This window comes from Apostichopus japonicus, chromosome 10 (genome assembly GCF_037975245.1).
Source record: "Apostichopus japonicus isolate 1M-3 chromosome 10, ASM3797524v1, whole genome shotgun sequence".
Classification (NCBI taxonomy): Eukaryota; Metazoa; Echinodermata; class Holothuroidea; order Aspidochirotida; family Stichopodidae; genus Apostichopus; species Apostichopus japonicus.
Window position 1 is genome coordinate 13164176 of NC_092570.1, and position 20082 is coordinate 13184257.

The window sequence follows — 20082 nt, forward strand, 5'->3', positions numbered from 1 at the left end:
AACACGAAACTCCATTGAAAAACAGTGCATCAAACACAAATGGTGTTGAATGTCATCTTAATGTTCTCTGTTGTTAATATGAAGCTAAAAGAACGTGTTTAATTGAGTTACTAGAATGGATAAAACAATGGATAAACATGACATTTAGGACTTCGCAGCGCAGACGATGTGATCACCCAAATTAGCATCAAAGGAGCATTGTAGCCGAAAACTCCCAAGGACATTATATACTGTATGGATATTTAGCAATATCTAGCGAAATCTAGGGATGAAAATCCATATTCCTTCCCTAAATTGAAAGATAGAGAATCAAAGCCTTCAGTGTATTATTATCTTGAAACTGTGCGTCTTTCGAAATAAAAACATGTGGGGCATTGCAGAATAAACAGATAAAAGTAATTATTTCAGTCTCATTTCAATTATTCGAATTTGTAAAGCAAACAGCAGATATCACATCATATCAGTAAGCATGAAAATGGCCGGTTTCAGAATGAACAGCTTCCAAACTGTCTATGTGAGTAGTGTTCGGTTTCGGGAATATCTGGTATATTTCATTCCCTTCAGCGAAGTTTTATAGTAGCCGTTATTAGAGGTTTTAACATTTACACCAATAAATTAACTGTGTCTGAATTTTCGAAAATTCCCTGACCAACATTCTAAATCATACTTCCCTCCACTTGTTCAATTTTTGACCAATCTGTTAGGGGTTGAAGGAGGTATTCTATGTTGGTTGTCCATAGATGAAATTTTGTGCAACATTATAGGTATGTTTTGAAGTGAATTGAATATGAATTTTCATGTCTGAACAAATAATGGGCTTAAAACTTTGAAAAGTGGAGCTGACGGGTTATGTGGGTCGCGACGTAGAATCACCTACAAAAGCAATGATCCACAAGAGATGTGATGCGGTCGAACGTGATGTATGATTGGTGACAATCTTCAAAAAAGGTTATGGATGAAAAAAAAACTATTGGGAAATACTTGCTTCTCAGGCAAAAGTGTACATCTGGTTGGTCATTTTCAAGCCCGAGAAGTGCCATTTCCGGTGATCTGGGGGATAAGGGGGGGGGGGGGGGTGGCGCTACCGTGACGCTTAGATAGTAATTCGCCCCCCCCCCCCCCTCGGGTTAGAAAATCCTGGATATGCGTATGATACCAAGTGACGTCAGGGGACAGAATTATCCGCTGCTTAAGATACCGACCCGGTTAATACTGTCCGTAATTAAAGCAGCCCTTTGAGTTAATGGTGATAGTCTTTGCGCATATTGCTTCTCCCTCGTATCCTCAATCCAACCCCCTGCCCCACTCACTCCACCCCATCCCATCTAAAAAAATAACTTTTGCTTTGAGACTGCTCATAACGATGGCAAATATAGGAGAGAAATTGATGGTTGATTAATATTGCATCAACCTCCCAACACCCATAGATAATGTTCGGCCCCTTTGTGTAACCCATGCTGAACTTTACTCCTCAATTCCATAGTATGTTACTATCGTATGGAAATATGATGCCAAAAAAATGCCAAACACCCAAACCATTTGCTTAAATAAAAAACAATAAATTAAATCTGACCCACTGGAATTATAGTTGTTACTAATTCTCCAAGTTGTTTTTAATAACTGTCATGTATCATTTCCAGATTTACTCTACCAAGCGAGTTGGAATTAGATGTAAATAAAACGATTATTCATCCCGACTACGACAATACATCAAGACAGAGAACCTGCTAGATTCAGTGCAAACGTTCGCACTCTTTGCCTACCCGATCCCGATGAAGGTTGGTCTTTCACTTCGGTCAACTTCGATCTATTTAACTTGTTTCATAAAATGACGTGTTGGTCCTATATTGAAGTTATATTTATTACCAAAATCTCAGTTCTTCAAATTACCTTATATCTCCACGTGACTTGATTATGACTTAAAGTTACTATTTTTGAACATAAAGTTATTTTAGTATTGTTAGTTTAATATTGAGGGACTGGCAATTTGCTATAAGGAATGTCCCGTTGACCCAACTGTACTTATTATTGACAAGTACTGATGTACACTATTTACTCTGCTTGTCTCAGCCTGTGTATGAAAGAATTTGAATATGAAACAATGCCAAAATGATAGACTTCAACCTCCTGTAAATGCAACTGAAGTGAAATATTACTCTAAAATTCTGACCCAGAATATATTTTGTTTGATATGTTAAAGAGGAACATAATCTAAGCATTCGTTTTGAAATTTGCATTCAATTCCTGTGTACCGTTTTTGAGATACATTTTAACTATACAGTGGAAAGACATAAATTACATATACAGTGGGAAGACATAAATTGGAACAACGAACAATGGATAATAGTCAAAACGACCAAACAAATAGTTCACTGTCCTCTCGGTATCTTTAATTAAACTACCAATTAAAAAGATAACACTGTAGTGTGCCGTTTCAATGCCTTTTGATGGGATGCATTTTTCAATGATCAGAGGGTAAGTTATCATTCAAGACGTAGCTAGATTATCACATGGTAACCGCTTCAAGTGTGATGTTTTCCATATCTGTGATGGGTCCTCACGCTATATACCGCCAATTTTTAATTTTTCACATTGAAATCCTCTTCGCTTAACATCGGTTAAGTACAAGTCAATGTGGTCAGGATGGACTTCCCGAGTGTCTTAATTCTCTGAATACAATTTCTGACATCAATGTATTGGTTTTTCAATATAATTTAAGATGATTTTACATCTACAAATTTGTATGCGTTGTGATTGTCTCTATACATGACGGTTTCGTGTGCGGGGCGGGGGTAGGGGGAGCGGGGGACAGGGACGGGGGACGGGGAGTGAAGCTAAAACCTCGGCGATGTAGGTGGCAGGAACACGGTGAAGGTGGGATCAGGCATGCATTACACAACCATTGAGCATAGAATGTTTAGTCTTGAAGGTTTCAATATCCAGAAAGAGCAGTGTCCTATGTTATGATAGACACAAAGATGTTCTACGTAGCAAATGGACATACATCGTTTACCAATTTTGGGAAAGCAAATCAGCTCTGCAACCAACCATCTCTTTAATAATTGTATTAATTAATGAGAATTAGAAGACATTGTATATACATTGTGAAATAATTTCACAACTTACTTTCAAAGCCAAGTCATCTAGCATACATCACAGGGAATAAGACCAAGTTTTGAGACCATTTGAAATAACCTGTTTACCCATGAAGCTCAGAGTGTGCAAACTGATACAGGTCACTTGAGTGTGTTTAAAGCACCTTACACAAAAATTTCAACTATTGGAAGCCGATTTCATTTTACTTGATGACTGTATGTAATGTTGAAGAGATTCGCAAAACTCAACTGAACTGAAATCAACCAAACTATTTTCACCGAAAAGTTAAACAATTATAGCATCGAAGAACTCACAGATTAAATTGTAGCTTTAATTTTGATATAAGCATGTTTACAAGAATTACAGACATGGACTTATTCATTCATTCATCATTGCAAGAATTTATTCCAGTCACTTGTGGAAAAAACCCATAATAATAATAAACAGAACGTGATAATTTTAAAGAGAAAGAGACCGAGGAGTGCCAACAACAAGCTTGGAGTAATTGTAAAACGTGGACACCCCTTTGCAAATACAAACACGTCTAAAAATGGAACAATTAAACAAGAGATAGAGAGTGGAAAAAACACAAAGAAATGGGTCACAGCTATTTAAGGTGAAAGGGGCTAAAACAGAACCGAGGAACTGTTAGTCACCGGTGTTCGATAATATATTATCATGTTTGAGGGCACTTTTAAAAGTAAATATTTGTTAAACAAAGATAAACTTTTTGAGTTATCGTGTTTACAAAGTTTTCAGTCTTTGACCTCTTATTACCTCAAATAACCTTTAAACTTCACAGAAAAGAATAGGGTTATTGGATCCACATACCATGTACGTAGGTTATCCACAATAAAGATTTTCAGTTACCGTGTTTACAAGCAAGTGTCACATACATACGTACACACACATGCCATCACCATTGCATAGATTCCTTTCGCTTCCGGCAAGGAACGAGCATTCATGAAGCACTAAATGTAAACGTTAATTAATGAGCAGTATAAGTTGGACAGTTTGCAATCTGAGGTATATGCTACCAGATTGTCCACATTAAAACGAACGTTAACGTTAAGAAGTTTTCTTTCAGATTTTTAGAGAGCAGGTATTATTTTTTATTGGCGAAGTAACAACAAACCCCCAAACTTGTGTTTGAGCTGCAAAAACAACTTAGAAGATTCCCTCCTGGTGTGATCTTATTTCAGTGACGCCTTTGAAAGAAACCGCAAAGGTCAAATGCCTCGCCTGTTCCAGCAGTATACTCAGGTTATCTAAACTCAGTAAAACCCAGACAATTTACAGGCTAAAATGACGATTTGTCAAGAATACAAATACCGATCGCTAAGGGAATTCCATGAGCGTTGACCTGAATCTACAAACCTCCATGGAATGGCCACAAATAATTCTATAGTTTGCTACAAAAAAAAAATAATAAAGTGTACCATAACAGACATATCCCATTTCACCAAAACCCTTTTACCAAAAACCGTATGCAAAAGTTAATGTTATTTCCCTAAATTTTATTCTGAAATATGAGTAGTAAAGCCTGACATGCATGTGCTAAATCATTTCTTATTTCAAAGTTTCCGTCGATTTAATAAAACACTTGTAAAAGACCGTAAATGCATACGTCTGTCCCTACGTTGCGTAATGCGCCGTAATGCTAACAAAACAAAAAGAGCTTTGGAGAGAGACTGGCAACTCTTGTTCACTAAGACACTCTGTGTTGTATCAAAAGCAGACCATCATAACACGGCAGCAGCGCCTGGAAAGGAATACGAAAAACAACAGAATAGAATAATTAAACCTATGCGTTATGATACTTATGAACTAAACATTATTAATTGTACGCCACTGATTGCAATAGGTATGTCTTCAGGGGGTTGGTCCAACTATGGGAAGGGTGGGGGGGGGGGGGATGAGTGCACGTTCAGATGGTATAAGTACCGGATTTTTGCCCCAACCATGTTTGCTAAACAAACATGATATACGTGGATAACTTTCTTCTCAATACTTTTCGATGATGTTCAGTAGACGGTTATATCATGCATCCAGGGGCGTATCCAGGATTTTCCAATAGGGGGGGCGCCAGGCATGAACGATCGCCGTCCTGGGGGATGGGTCTAAGGGGAGGGGTGTACAATTTTTGCTTTCAAAGAAGGGCTGAAATGCAAAATGGTGTCATATGCATGGGCGGCGATCCGTACTTCCGAGTGAGGGGGGGGGGGATATGACCTTGTTGACTATCTAAGCGTAGCGCCACCAGTTGGCGCGAAGCGTACAAGAAAATTTTGGGATTAACAAACCCTCTAGATGGCCGGAAACGGCACTTCCCGAGGTTTCCAAGCGGCATATACCCAACTTTAAAATAGGGATGTCAAGTCCGAAATATCTCATAATCAGGATCCAAAATACTATTTTTTTTAATTTCGGGTGTTATTTTGGGAAAATTGCCCCTGTCAATCTTGTTTCAGGCGCAACGTTAGAATGTTCGAGAGCTCTGTTATATTATTCGATGAAGAAAATGGCCTCATGCAGGCTATTATAGGCCTATACACATGCAATACACAATAACACATAGTTACATTCCTAGGTACCGATTGCTAGGGCATCCAGGTGAAACGTGTATTAAGCATTACCCTGGTTACATGAGATTCTCAGCTGTTCGAGGGAACATGTACGTGTGTAGGCCTACTATAGGGCCTATATGAATACTATGAGGGTGCATATATGTACTATATCAATACCGTGGGCGCAATAATACATTTTGTTGTTATAGGGCCAATGAAGCCTACAGTCAACTATTTTTGCTTTATAAAGACGCTTTATTTGAAAAGATCGCACTGCGTTTATGGTAGGCGAGAAATGAAGCTAAAAAAGAGCCGTACATTAACGAAGATGCATAAATGTAGGCATGAAAATATTCTTATCCCTGGCATTTGGTGGGGGGGGGGGGATATGGTGCATTACATCCCCTCCACCCATTTTCATGGGGGGATATATCCCCCTCCACCCAGGATCGCCGCCCATGGCCATATGTGATCCATTTTTCGACCTTAATAATAAGCAACATTTCCAGTAAATATGGACACAAAATGCACAATTTAGTATGGCTGGCATGTCATTTAGTGTTTATAGTGATAATACAAACACAATTACCATCATGTTTCTAAAACTATTATGCCGCCGAACTTCGCCAGAACCTTTTTTTGGCAACAAAAAATAATCCATACGGGAGGGGGGTTGAGCGATCACCGACATCTCACATAAAGGTCGTCATCAATTTTTTTTTTTTTTTTTGCTAAACTTTTTTTTTTTTTTGGTGACGGCCAATAGGGGGGGGGCGCGCGCCTGTTGCGCCCCCCCCTGGATACGCCCCTGTGCATCTATATATTGCTGGTGGCTACTTACTGACGTCACTCGTGTGTCCTGTGCTACCAATGTGTTGAAGTCATCTAAGCATCTCCCGCTATGGTCACTACGGGCAATTGAATGCCCACTCCAGAGCGCATTATCGGCCGCAATCATTCCGTCTGGTACCAACATGCCATTGTCCATTATGGTCTAATAGAAAAACGAACGTTTCAAATGACTGTACATGGCATTGAACGAATCTAGTGAAAACGGCAAAGGTTTATGAAATATGACTAACAGTAGCAGAATTCCTATATATTCAATACCAGCAACTATAACCAAATTTACGTAAATCATAGATTATAGACATATTTCAAAAGTCCTTTGGTATAGCTGAGTTTTCCCCTTGTGCTAAAATCTAGAGTGAAGATACCTGCAGAGTTACCACCAGTACCATAGTGTCCTTTAAATTGCAAGTTGATGAGGTAAACTGACCTTTCTATCACCAGTACCTTGAATATTCCAGCGACATACAGTGTATAATTCATTATCGTAAAAAACGTTTCAAATGACTGTACATGGCATTGAATGAATATACTAAAAACGGCAAAGGAATATGAAATACGGCTAACAGTAGCAGAATTCCTATATTTATACCAGCAACTATAAATCAATTTTACGTAAATCATAGATTATGGACATATTCCACCAGTCGTTTGGTATAGCTGAGCTTTCCCCTTGTGCTAAAATCTAGAGTGAAGATACTTGCAGAATTCCCATCAGTACCAGTGTGTTCTTTAAATTCCAACTTGATGAGGTAAACCGAACTTTCTATCACCAATAACCTTGAATATTCCAGCGACAGACAATGTAAAACATTATCGTAAAGAGCAAACAATAATCGAATATTGCTATTGAATGTAAACTATTTTGGATTCTGGATAAACCCCTCCTTTTTTTTTAACCCCTTAACTCTTTACTATCCTTTTGTTGATTTATCCTTGAAAAGTGATACCTTTGAATTGTTTGCAAAGCTGTCAATATTCTCTGTTAAATGCAGTTTTTGATTTATTTCGTAGAACCAATAACATAAAGTAGTTCACTTGAATCACTCGAAATACTAATGAATTTTTATATCGTTACCTTAAAGTAATCACAATATTCTGATTTCTGGCAGTCAACATAGATAAAGTCGTACTTATTGCCTTCTTTCGCTAAGGACTCCAGTACCGGAAGGGCAGATCCTATAGGAGGACGGAAAGTCATTGACATTAAAGGTACAAAGTGCTGAATTAGATACATGATATTGGGATTTTTTTTTCTTCTAAGACTTATGGGTTCTTTGAATGGCATTAAAATTGTATCATTACATGAAACATATATTTATATTTATAGTAAAGCTGTAATTATTGGAGACTCGTTATATTGCATCAAGCTGCTTTCAATTAACATGGTCAAATGAAACGAACCATGTGTGCTAGGGAACAGAAATCAGCCTGAGTAGAAGTCACACTGTCTCAAAGAAAAAGAATTTTCATGGTACGATTTTTCGAAGTGTTCGTCAGAGTAGTTATCAACTTTTAACTTCATTTGTGTTTATACATTCATATCTACCATTTACCATCCTAAAAGACAATCCGTTTAAAAACTACAACACGCGTAATGATAGACCTTGCACAATTTGACATTGATAAATGGTCATATTCGGCGTGCCATGATGCCCTGGTATTTAATTTGTTTTTCTCTTCATGACCCCAATTTCGCCCTTGGCGACCCTTCGTTGGCGGATATTGTGGCCTGGGGCAAGTCGGTCCATGGGGATGATTTACCTCTCTCCTCTTTTGAAACTGTTGGTGCCCAGTTGAAAAATTGTGCAATATTTTTCAACTATTGAAGACATTTTTATCATAGATGTTTCCACTTGATTCAACAAGTATCGGAGATTTCTTTGATTTTCCAATTTTTTTTGCGACCTTTCAAAGTTGCTTTTGCTCATCAAAAAAGAGTCGTGACCCCCCCCCCCTTTTTTTTTGGAAAACCAGGGCATACCGATAATGTATACTTCTCAATGGGCAAATACGAGAAGTGGAAATCTTTGGATCCAAATATGAGGTCTTTGAAGTCAGGGCAACGTATATATTCACGTTGAAACTATAATCCTTCATAAAAATTCTTATTAACTAATTTATGGGAAAATATTTCCTTCTGCTGATGCTATGCAGAAAGGGAAAAATGATACTAAACCTTGTTTTACTTCGATGTTGAGTTTCCTCTGGCGGGCAGTTTTGTTTACAAAGTCACAAAAGTATGGTTCAATATCAATCCCGGTTACTTTGCCTCCTGGAGCCATAGCTTCAGCCATACCGAACGTACCGTAGCCCATATATGAACCTATTTCGAGGATATTGCGGCTCTTTAACTTGCGAATGAAAAACTGCAACAGTTGCACTATGAGATATATAGAGAAAGTCGCATATTAATGGTATAGACCTAAGCACCATGTGATAAAACATTACCAATAGAAATGTAACAGAGCACGAATCAATAATAAGTTATACGCTGTGTTATTAATTTATTAATATTCAAATTGGAAGTACATCCTGGTTTCACATTGCGTAATCGTTATCATTTTAACATGCAGTTGAGTTTCTCAAGTTTACAACTCAATATGTGGCCTGTTCTCTTTTTTATACTGTGTTTTGTTGTCCTTCACGATATGCATGTTTGGCACGAGGGCGGACTAAGTAAGACAAATCTACTTCAGGCTTTAAAGCATAAATGAATAAACAACAAAAGAAATATGGGAAGAATATTAACCTTGACCGGTGGAACTTATCATATTCATCTTGTTGTAACCTGGGATAGGACCTTTCATTTTTCCTTCGCTATGAAGCTTCTGAAAATCTAACGTTGTGGTTTCCTCAACGACGTCCTATCACGGGTGAAAGAAATATAATTAGTCAGCATCTTTATGAAATTATCCCAGCAACAGTTATATAAAAATATATATATATATATATATATACATATATATATATATATATATATATATATATTGATATATATATATATATATATATATAAATATATTTATATATATATATATATTTATATATATATATATTTATATATATATATATATTGATATATATATATATATAGATAGATAGATAGATAGATAGATAGATATAATAGTTATTTTTACAACGCTTAAGCGACCACAGATGTGGGAGAAGCTCGCACTTACGGGACTTACACGTCGGGTGGCTCCCAAGTCATATTTTAACTCAAATTTAGAATATTTTCAATTTAGAAAGTCATTTCAGGTGGGAAAACCGTAGACTGCTCTTGGAGGAAAACTCCACCTTACTATGGACCCGGCAGGGTTTCAAACCCGCAACCTCCCAATTGCTAAGCCCCATTGCTTCAAATGCCACCGCCTTTATCCACTCGGCCACATTATAGATGAATGGATGGATGGATGGATAGATGGATAATTGGATATATGGATGGATGTCTGTCTCACACATCGAGCTTGACGGCTAGCTAGAAATAAACAAATGCAAGTTACCCGTAACAAGCTACTCAATGGCGTTGACTTTGATACGGCATAATTGTTGACACTTGACACTAATGTCAGGGCCTCCCTTAGTTCCTTTTTCGCGTCATCGCAGTCCACAGCTTCCAGTAATTGCAACGTCTTCTCTAATTTCTGTGTTAGTTGAATATTTATCCCGTCACCTTTTACATCGATATTGCCATCTTTGAGAGAAAGAAGAAACGGACGAAAGTTAAAAAGTCAAAGATAAATGTTCATATCGATGACGTGATCATGATTTTGTAGTTAACCTTAACTTTATCAGAGAATAGACTGTATAGTGTGTCATTAACTACCTTAACTCCTGCCTATATTTTGGATATTTATAGCTCAGTTGAATTTCAATTTCAGAAGTTATGAAAGTTTAGATCTAAAAAGAAACATAACATAGCGATGTGCATTCTTCATTCAATTCAAGTTGCAGTTTTCAAAGTAACATCATTCGAAATGAATGTCTTTAATACCTAAAAAGAACAAAAATGTGTGACCCTTACCCAATTGATTAACACATTGAAGAAAAAATATATCACCAAACATTTCAAACTTTTTATTATTTGACCTTACAAAGGGTAAGGGTTTTAGGATTACCAATAAGGGGTAAACTCATACAATTAGAAACATATATTTTATATTAAGTTTTGTTTCTCTTTTACATGCCACATTTATTCAAATTTGGAGTACTCTTTAAACATTTCAGAACAATATCAAGTATATGTTAACGCCTTTCGTTCTATATATTCAAAGTCATTATTTCCTACATGTAAATTGGGTATAACACTTTCAGCCATTTCCCAAAAGAACACAAATGTGTTTTTAAAGTGATGACCTCTGCTTTTTACCCATTGCCGTCATCCAACACGAAAGTGCAGCAGTCCTTGTTAGGCATACAACAATCAAGCCCATCTTGCTTAGGATTTTAAGAGAAAATATTACGCCTGTATTTGTCAAATTCTTCCAAGTACTGATATCTAGGCTATATAAGTATTTCCGATATGTTGCACTTACTGTTGCTTGCCATTTCCGCCGTTTGTTAGGATCGAATTCAATATAGTCGAGCAATATCTCATATGGCTGAAAGTGAAATAATTCAATGAAGTGAATTGAGAAACAGTGAGACCTTATCGACAATATGGAGCGATATTTTATATATCTTAACGACTTAACGGTATCTAGGTATGCGTTTAATCACTGAGCTCTATAACAAATACGTGTGAAACGATATAGACATACGCACGTAAACATATACCAATGAATTCGCTGATCGTGTGAACAATACCATGATAACGTGTTAACATCATGTACAGGTATAATAATTACAGCTTCAACGGGTCATAGCAATAAATTCATCGAATGATATCTGAGCAATATGAAGATAATGTATGAACAGTACATGTATACAGCTTAAAGGTATATAGCAATGACTTTGCTGATCATATTATAACAATAAAACAATATGAAGTAGCAACACAACGTTATCTACAGTTACACGATATATAACAATGCATTCACCGAATACTGGTGAACGTGACCCTGCGCTTAAAATGAACAGTCAGTTAAACGAGGGCATACATTTATGAATTCGAATTCGCTGCTCGTGTGAGCACCATGATAATATCAATATAACGTGTGAAAATTACGGAGGCCTACCTAATACAGATAGCTAAACAACATTCAAAAGTGAATTTGTTTGTAATGTGAGCACTAACACACTGTAAAAACACCTGGGTCATTTTGTGTGACCCATCTGCTGAGTCAGCCATACTGTACCCAGAAATGGGTCGTATTGGTTGAGTTATTACGCAAGATTGTTTGAAATTGTGAAATAGCTCGATGAAAGTTTGACTTTTTGCACTGGGTCACTCTCAAAGACTTTTCTCATTGGATAAGTTATGTCATGTGACCACTATCAGCGTTTTTGCATGACGCCTTTCGTAGACGACAGCTGAACACCGTCACACAAATCTACAAATCATACGTAAATTCAGGACCAAGAAGGCAGTCTAAGTTGAATCAAAAACTTTGATGGGCTCTGAAAATGGACACGTTTATTAGTTCATCCTTGATGACTGGGTTTGCCAATGTAAATACCAATATTCAAAGGTAAATATACGCCAAAGTATGCTGACTAGTTCAGGCCACAGGCGCTCGCAACGTTAATTAGTTAAATACTATATTATAGTATGCCATTGTAGATATGATGATAGGCTAGGCCTAAGTAACATGTTATTAGTGCTGCGAGCGCCGTGGTTCAGACAAGCCCATAATTACCCTGATACAGTCATAGTGATACTGATAGTGATACATAGATAGCTGTAATGTTAGACCTAACGTTTGGTCTTTGATAAAGCATAGGCCTAACCTCACGACGTAAGTTTAACTAAATATAACGTTAGAGGCTAAGACTAGTATAATGTTACTTGTTAATAGCTATCTTGCTGAACAGAGAGTTAAGAGTGCTATTAAATGTAGTAAAACAGTAGCATAATCAGACTTTTTAGTGGGGGTGGGGGAGAGCTGAAGGGTAGCAAGGAGTCTGTGCAAGGGGAGGGGGACAAGATATGGGGAAGGGGTGTAAGGGGAGGGATAAAATTCGTGTATTTAAGGGGTGGACAAGATGTAAAATGGTTCATCATTTCTATCTTACTAATTTACTTTTAATATGTATGTCAATTTGGGGCGAATGGGGGTGACCAATTGAGGGCTTTTCCCCTACTGGGTTATGCCACTGCAGTAAAATATGATATACTTCAACAAACAGTCTTTGCCAAGACTATAGTCGGTGTAATTGAACAATTGAAGTTAACTATATATGTCCTATTTTTATCTGTGGACTATAGGTAGCATGGTACACAAAAGCCCATGGGAAACATCCTGCTACAGGCTATGCTACAGACTATCTTGAGGAAAGATTGCCCGAAAACGATCCCATGCCTTTAAGAAACAAGAAGCAACACCGAAAGAAGTAAAGAAGCCTACACCTGTAAAGTTCAACATAAAAACAGATCCAAAAGGTACTAATACCATTATCTTGAACAGTCTACATACAATATACTCAGTAAGGGATATGGGTCAATTTCTTTTAACTGTGTAGGCTAAGTAACTGATATTCCTACATCCTCAGTCATTCCTACTGGTATGTAATTAAATCGCATAAAATGTCATGATGATTTTTCACTTATAACAGTCAGGTGCCAAGTTAAGTTGCTTGAACCTTAAACTTAGTATGTAGGTAGCCCTTTGTGAGTAGATGATCCCTCTATTTTTTTCATGGAGGTCCAAGGTCATTTGAGGTCAACAGAATCTTAAATCTGCTATGGTAATGATTCAAGTGAAAAGATTTGCTAATTATTTAAACTAGTGACAACAGAATTAAGTGTGCATTGAAAGCAGCAATTTATTTTCTTTCTTCCAAAGGTTGGGACCAATCTTCCTCAATTCATGGAAGATGAGCTTAAGCAAGATTGAACTCAAAAGCAGCCATTCGTCCTTGCATTTGGTGATAGAAGGTATCCGACTCAGTCATTTGTGATCATCGAAGGGGTTGCTCTGCCAGCAACAGATTTGATTGCAGCTTTTGATATGTTTCAAATCATTGTACTTGTTTGACATAGCCTACCCCTGCCAGTGTCAAACAACCTGGGAATTTATACACAAATTCCTCATTAAGGTTAGTGAAGGGAAAGGAAAGGTTTCGACATCCCCTTCAGTAAGAAGCCTGCGTGCTTTTTTACGTAGTCAGTAAGAGATAAAAAGGTATGTTAACAACTTTGTCAAAAGTAGTGTTTAATATGATTTATTTGGTTTTTTATACATTGTAACCTTTTAGCATATAATTTTCTCAAAACACATATAAGGGATATGAACATATCTCCTGTAAACCTTGGGCAGTGCAACATTAGGTTAACACTTAGTTGATGGTCATTAACATGATGGGATGATTACATGAGGTTTTTTTAATAATGTTACATAATGTGACAAAGTTGTTTGCTATTTATGTTTGCATGTTATATTACCTTGAACAAGGGTTTTAGTTTCATTTGGTATTTGTTATCGTTAAGTTTAGAGGGACAAAAGAAGCAGAACTGCCTCACAAACAGTGGTGCAAAACTAGTGTTCTTCCATACATCATATGTGCACAACTAGCCAACAGCATGACCGATGTACATTTTTTGCCTGAGCAGCTGAAAATTTAATACATATTGTAACATATTGGTGGTGCAAAAATATTCATTCACAGTGTTTCCATTTATTGATGACTTTTCAGTGATTATAAGTCTTGTACTGTATGTTATAAACAAGCTTTGCCTCATTTAAATCTAATGCTGTTTTGGTACAAGAACTACTGAGGAAATTATCACCTTTGGGGTATGCTTGCAAGATTTTATTAATTGGCAGCTGGCCATAGGGTTTGTCTTGCCCCACCAACCCACTGCAAAATATGTTTGATATTGTCTTTGACTTTTGACCATGACAAAGCCCCCACCAAACATTGAGCTTTCCAAAATATTTGATTTCTTACAGCCACCATTTATGTACTACATGTCTTCTTTGTATACCTAACATTTTATACAATTGATAACTATGGAATGTTGTTTATTTATATTCTTTAAAAACAATTAGAAATGCTAGCTAATAATCAAATTACTACAGTGACTAAGGATACAAGTAGAGAGTGAGTGCATGCTCCAGTCTCGATTACAAACACTGCAGCAAACCTAGCTGTGAGATCAACAATTAAAGTCCTTCAAGTAGTACAGAACATATTCCTCAGTGAACTAAAGTTTGCGCACATGAATAAATGATCAGTTTTTTTTCAGTTAAGTATGTCAGGATTTTTAGGAACATTGCTTAATTTCCAATGATTCTCAATTGGTACATTAGCCTTAGCCTATGTTCTTGTGTTCATTGTTTGTTTAGTTTTATGGGTATCACAATACTCTGATTTTTACTGTTACTATGATGTTCTAGTTGGAATAAAACAAAACGAATATCGATAATTATATGTGAACTAGAAGAAATTGCATGCTTTCATTGTAACACCACTTTGTGATTTGAATAAATTAATTTATCTTTAGGAATCGAAGTCTTATGTCATTTCTTTTATAGACTTCCTGCAACTGCAAATGTAAATTCAGCTTTGACCCATTTACGTGGTCAATTTTTTTGACCCAATCTGCTGGGCTGGTGGAGATTGCACTAACCACTGGGTCAAAAGCTGGGTCAAAGTAGCATATGGGTCAAAGTAGCGTATGGGTCAAAATAACCCAGTTTTAGGTCAGATGTCAAATGACACAGATCCTTGGTCAAATTGACCCAAACCTGGGCTGGTGGAGATTCCACTAAGTTGCTGGGTCAAATTTGGGTCAAAAAATGACCCAAGTGTTTTTACAGTGCATGATACCATGTGAACAGGTGAAGCCTACCCTTTTCTTAATATCTGTTTTTAACCGAATATCGCAATGACTTCGCTGATCACTTGATTACTACCACAAAAGTCATAACGTGTGAACTTTCCATATACCTAGTCTTCAAAGGCACGACAGAGGAAGACTGAATTAGTATGCCTAAAACTTTAACACAGTACATACCATGTACGAAAAGGTGTACCTGCAGATATACTTTTTTTCGAATCCCTTAGATAACACATGCGTGACAAAAAAATACGTGAAAAGTGTGTGCTCAATATAGCCTATTGATGGTCAACTCAATTTAGTTCAATCGCATGATCGAATTCCCTTATCTTCAAAACTGGGGCCCTGTTAATGTTGACTGACTTTTCATATTTTATCATCCAATAAGTTACTAATTACTGCGCCACGTTACTAACTTATCGTTGGTAGCTTTAGTATAGGCAGAATACGTGAAGTGATAGCAAATATTATAATTATCAAAAGGAAGCGGTATCAAATTAGTTGAAGCTTTGGTAGAAGGGTAAGTTTGTCCATCGGCATATGAGGCTATGAGAGTCACTGGAGGAGCAGAAACAACAACCATGACTCGCGGTAATCCCATACACAGTATACGCTCAATGCAACATTCCTTACTAACTACTTATGCAAGACCTTTAAAAGTGAAGGACAGGAAATACTAATAATAATTATAAATAAATTATATATTCAGAAACACATTGGCTCTTGCTGTTAGGTTTGTTGCGAGCAGCAGTTACTCTTCAGCTGTTTGTATACCCCCCCATCCCCCACCCCCTCGACCCTCAAATTCCTCAAACCATCTTCCAATTCTTCCTCTGTATGGGTCACAGTGTAGATGGTTTTAAGTTTTATGTTTCCAATAGAATCTTTTGTTATTTCATCCTTGAAACCTGATACGTTTGGAATGTTTGCTTATAGCTGTCAAGTTTATTTTGTTATAGGCCACGAGACCGAAGGTCCGCGAGACCGAAATTATAAAAGCTCCGCGACACCGAGGGTCTTCTAGACCGAGGTCCGCGAGACCGAATGTCCGCAAGACCCAAACTATTACTAGGCCTATAAAAGTGTTAAGACAAATATAACTACCGGTAGTATAACGTTGATAAAGCGTATAATTAAAAAGAATTTACACCCATTTCTTTTCATAGTGTGCTGGGGCGGCTTGGATTTGATACTAGGCCTCCACCATTGGCGTAACCAGAGGGGCTTGCAGGGTGCGAAAGCCCCCGCTCTCAAAAGTCTTGCCCCCTGCTTTCGTCGCCTATGGTTGTTAAGGTTTATGTCTTCTAATTACCTGCTTCTCTTTTATCAAAAACACACATTTTGAAACTTTTTAGTTCAGTGAAAAATACAAATACAATTTTTCCGAAAAAATGTTTTGTTCAAACAGTTATTTCTTTCTTTTTTGCTTTCTTGTTGTTGTTCTAGTAGATGCAAGGAATCATAAAATGGTGTCATTTAGGCTACGGTCACTTGGCTCGGACCTTCAGTCTGGCCAGGCTATCGATGGACCATCCATTGACCATCGATCTCGCGGACCATCGGTCTCGCGGACCATCTTTCTAGCGGACCATCGATTCGCGGAAATTCGGTCTCGTGAAATTCCCCCGGTTATTTGTATTCAGAATTTCATTAAAGTACAATTGCTTTGTAGAAATATTAGGTTTCCTCCGTGAATAAGTGAAAAATATAATATCAGGAAAGACAACACATTTTCATCTTAATTTGCACTGATGACATCATTAACGCTGCAGTTGTTGTCAGACACATTATTAAAATACCACCCAATTTGGAAAAATGAATATCTTCGCCTTACAATAGTACGAGGATGTGGTAAGTTGAACCTATTCAGATGCCGAAAATGACCGCCATTTTATTAACCAAGTCACACATACAATATTATCTCTGCAAGTCACACAATACAATATTATATATATTATAATATTATATACCATTAGTTTTTGTCGAATGCACTTTTTAGTAATTAACCCCCCCCCCCCCAACCACACATTGATAATAAAAGTAACAATAATGCGAATTGTAAATATATGAACCCAATTCAGGCCAATTGTTGATGTTCATTCAACAAAGCTTCACAGGCTTATATTACAAATCAATGGGTATCTTAGATGCGCATAACCTAATTATATTCTGTTGTTGATCAAAGCGTATGCAATACATAAAGAGACGCTTTATTCAGTTCTGACACGACGAGTCCTAAAATACACCAGGTCACGTGATTTATATTCTTCACGCCACCAGTATCTCACACGATACGTAATTTGAATAGGCCTAAACGACAGAATCATATTTTTCGCGGAACTGGTATATGGGATTTGGGTTATCCGGATGCAAGGAATTCGATGGTCAAGTCAGGAGAAGATATATGTTACCGGACACTTTCCTTCAAGTTTTCATTTCTTTTCCCTCCTCGAGCCCTCAGTGACACGTGGTCACTGGGTTGTAGACCTTTACCACCACCCCCCCCCCCTCCCATCTCGTTAGGTCTGTATGGATGTATGTGTATGAAACCAGCAGGGTATGCTGCAGAACTTTGTTAAATTGTAGTATTCTGAAGTAGTGAAGCCCTTCTAATGTTATTTTCTAGTGGTAAACTAACTGTTTGAACAGCATGTATTATCATTCTTGGACCTAACGATCACACAACAACTAACTGTATCGTCAAATCTCAATCAGTTCATACGGTGTAACGCTATTATTAAATCAACAAAATCTATATTTAACACAAAATTGTAACAATAAATAAGTCGTGCATTCCATACTATCTTTCGACCCAAAGCCCATTCTGTTTTCAAAAGCTGTAGCAACATCTTCAGATCAGACTATATGTTTGGGACGTATATGCATTACACAGATTTTCCTGCTGCAAAAGTGCTCAATACATATAGGCCTAAGTAGAGAAAATACATAATATAGTATACCTATAGTACGGTAACTTACCACATGTTATTACTCTGAATTTCACGTCTGTGCGCAAATCCACTCGCCTGTGTGAATGACAGATACAATATCATACATAGCCTATAGTGGGTTTTTTTACTTCAAAATACTTTTAAAATCTTACCTGGAAATAAACTCTTGTATTAGATCTAATTTACAGCAGGTTCAAAAATGACAGCGGTTGCAATGCAAGTCGAGTTGCTGGCTTTACTGCCAGTATATACGTGACTCGCTGTCCCACAGCACATCCGTACGACACAGTTAGTCAGTGCACTGGGTAATTGGCAAACAGTACTAGCGTATGGGTCAGGGCAACTTACCGAACGACTGTGAAAACAACAAACCAATATAAGGTAGTTGATAGACCGTTCTCAGACCAGGGAGTTGTTATGTTCCATAACAACTCCCTGCTCAGACTGCGTTGCATGTTTCAAGTTCAATCTCACGATTTGTGTTTGCGTGTCTGCATGTATAACACGAGACTTTGGCTTTCCTGTCAGTATATACGTGACTCGCTGTCCTACAGCACATCCGTACAGCACAGTTGGCCCAGGGAGTTGTTATGGAAACTCCCTGGATAGCCAGTGCACTGCCCAGTGCACTGGATAATTGGCAAACAGTACTAGCGTATGGGGTCATAGGGCAACTTATCGAACACATTGAAAACAACAAACCAATATAAGGAAGTTGATAGACCGTTCTCAGACTACGTTGCATGTTTCAATTTTAATCTCCTGATTTGTGTTTGTGTGTCTGCATGTATAACACGAGGCTAGCTAATGTAAGATGGTCAGCTCTTACAGATTTTTGTTTTGTACCATAGTTTTACTAGTATATTAGTGTACTGTGCAGTGCTCATGACTGTGCAGAGGGGCTATACATTTGGACAGTAAAATTGTATGTTGTCTTGTGGCAGCAGAACGGTGGTTTAACACACCGGTGTGAAGTTAGATACTTATTCCCCGTTCCTCGTTCGATATTCGCGAATGAGAAACTGAGCTACCTATTCAGTTACGTATTCGACAATGGTATCGACGCAACACCTCTGGCAAGACAAAAGCTTTCTTACAAGATTTTCAACATTTGGTCGTGGAAAGAGGTTTATCTATGGCCCATGGGTCATATGAACTCTAATGACTATGTGGAAGGGTACCATAATGCATCTTGCCCGGTCCAAATAGTTCTTGACCAACTAAAATGACCACTACTTCATCAGTTCTTAAATTAATGTAACGGGACCTGAAAAAAAAATCACTTTAGGCCCTAATCAAGACTAGCACGCCTTGGACCACCTAACCAATGGGTCATATGAATTCTTAACACATTGTAGAAGGATTCCATAATGCGTCTTGCCCGGTCCAAGGAGTGATTGGCCAATTAAAATGACCATTAAATCAACAACTTTTTAGATGAATGTACCGGGAACTGAAATAAAAACATTTGGGCCCTAATCAAAACCAGCACGCCTTGGACCACCAAACTAATGGGTCATAGGAACTCTAAAGACATTGTAGAAGTGTACCATAATGCGTCATGCCCGGTCCAAAGAGTGCTTGACCAATTTAAATGACCACTAAATCATTACTTCGTAATTGAGTGTAACGGGACCACGAAAAAGCTTTGGGCCCTTATCCATGCAGCACGCCT

General features: G+C 37.6%; 1 protein-coding gene and 1 long non-coding RNA gene across 5 annotated transcripts; one reads left to right on the forward strand and one right to left on the reverse strand.

Moving 5' to 3' along the window:
* Window positions 1–3413: 3413 nt before the first annotated feature.
* Window positions 3414–18990, reverse strand: LOC139974895 (uncharacterized). 4 transcript variants are annotated; one of them, XM_071982419.1, is made up of 8 exons: window positions 18756–18990; window positions 11051–11116; window positions 10019–10209; window positions 9265–9379; window positions 8692–8895; window positions 7591–7691; window positions 6505–6657; window positions 3414–4858 (listed from the first exon to the last, which is right to left on the reverse strand). In XM_071982419.1, the coding sequence occupies exons 2-8, from the start codon at window positions 11061–11063 to the stop codon at window positions 4805–4807; spliced, it is 831 nt and encodes a 276-aa protein (XP_071838520.1). In that variant the 5' UTR covers window positions 11064–11116; window positions 18756–18990; the 3' UTR covers window positions 3414–4804. The 4 variants fall into 4 exon arrangements, with proteins under 4 accessions (XP_071838520.1, XP_071838518.1, XP_071838521.1 ...); XM_071982417.1 differs by having other exon boundaries at window positions 18560–18990; XM_071982420.1 differs by lacking the exon at window positions 18756–18990 and adding an exon at window positions 18436–18458.
* Window positions 11751–13983, forward strand: LOC139974897 (uncharacterized). The gene is made up of 3 exons (XR_011795585.1): window positions 11751–12145; window positions 12883–13056; window positions 13460–13983. It is a non-coding gene; the product is annotated as an uncharacterized lncRNA (long non-coding RNA).
* Window positions 18991–20082: the final 1092 nt, after the last annotated feature.

Bases quoted from the DNA above. Each gene is read 5' to 3' on its own strand.
- LOC139974895 (XM_071982419.1), bottom strand. The intron at 8,896-9,264 runs GTTAATATTCTT...TATATCTCATAG, and splicing joins GATAAGTTCCACCGGTCAAG to TGCAACTGTTGCAGTTTTTC. The intron at 6,658-7,590 runs GTAACGATATAA...TTTTTCTATTAG, and splicing joins AATATTGTGATTACTTTAAG to ACCATAATGGACAATGGCAT.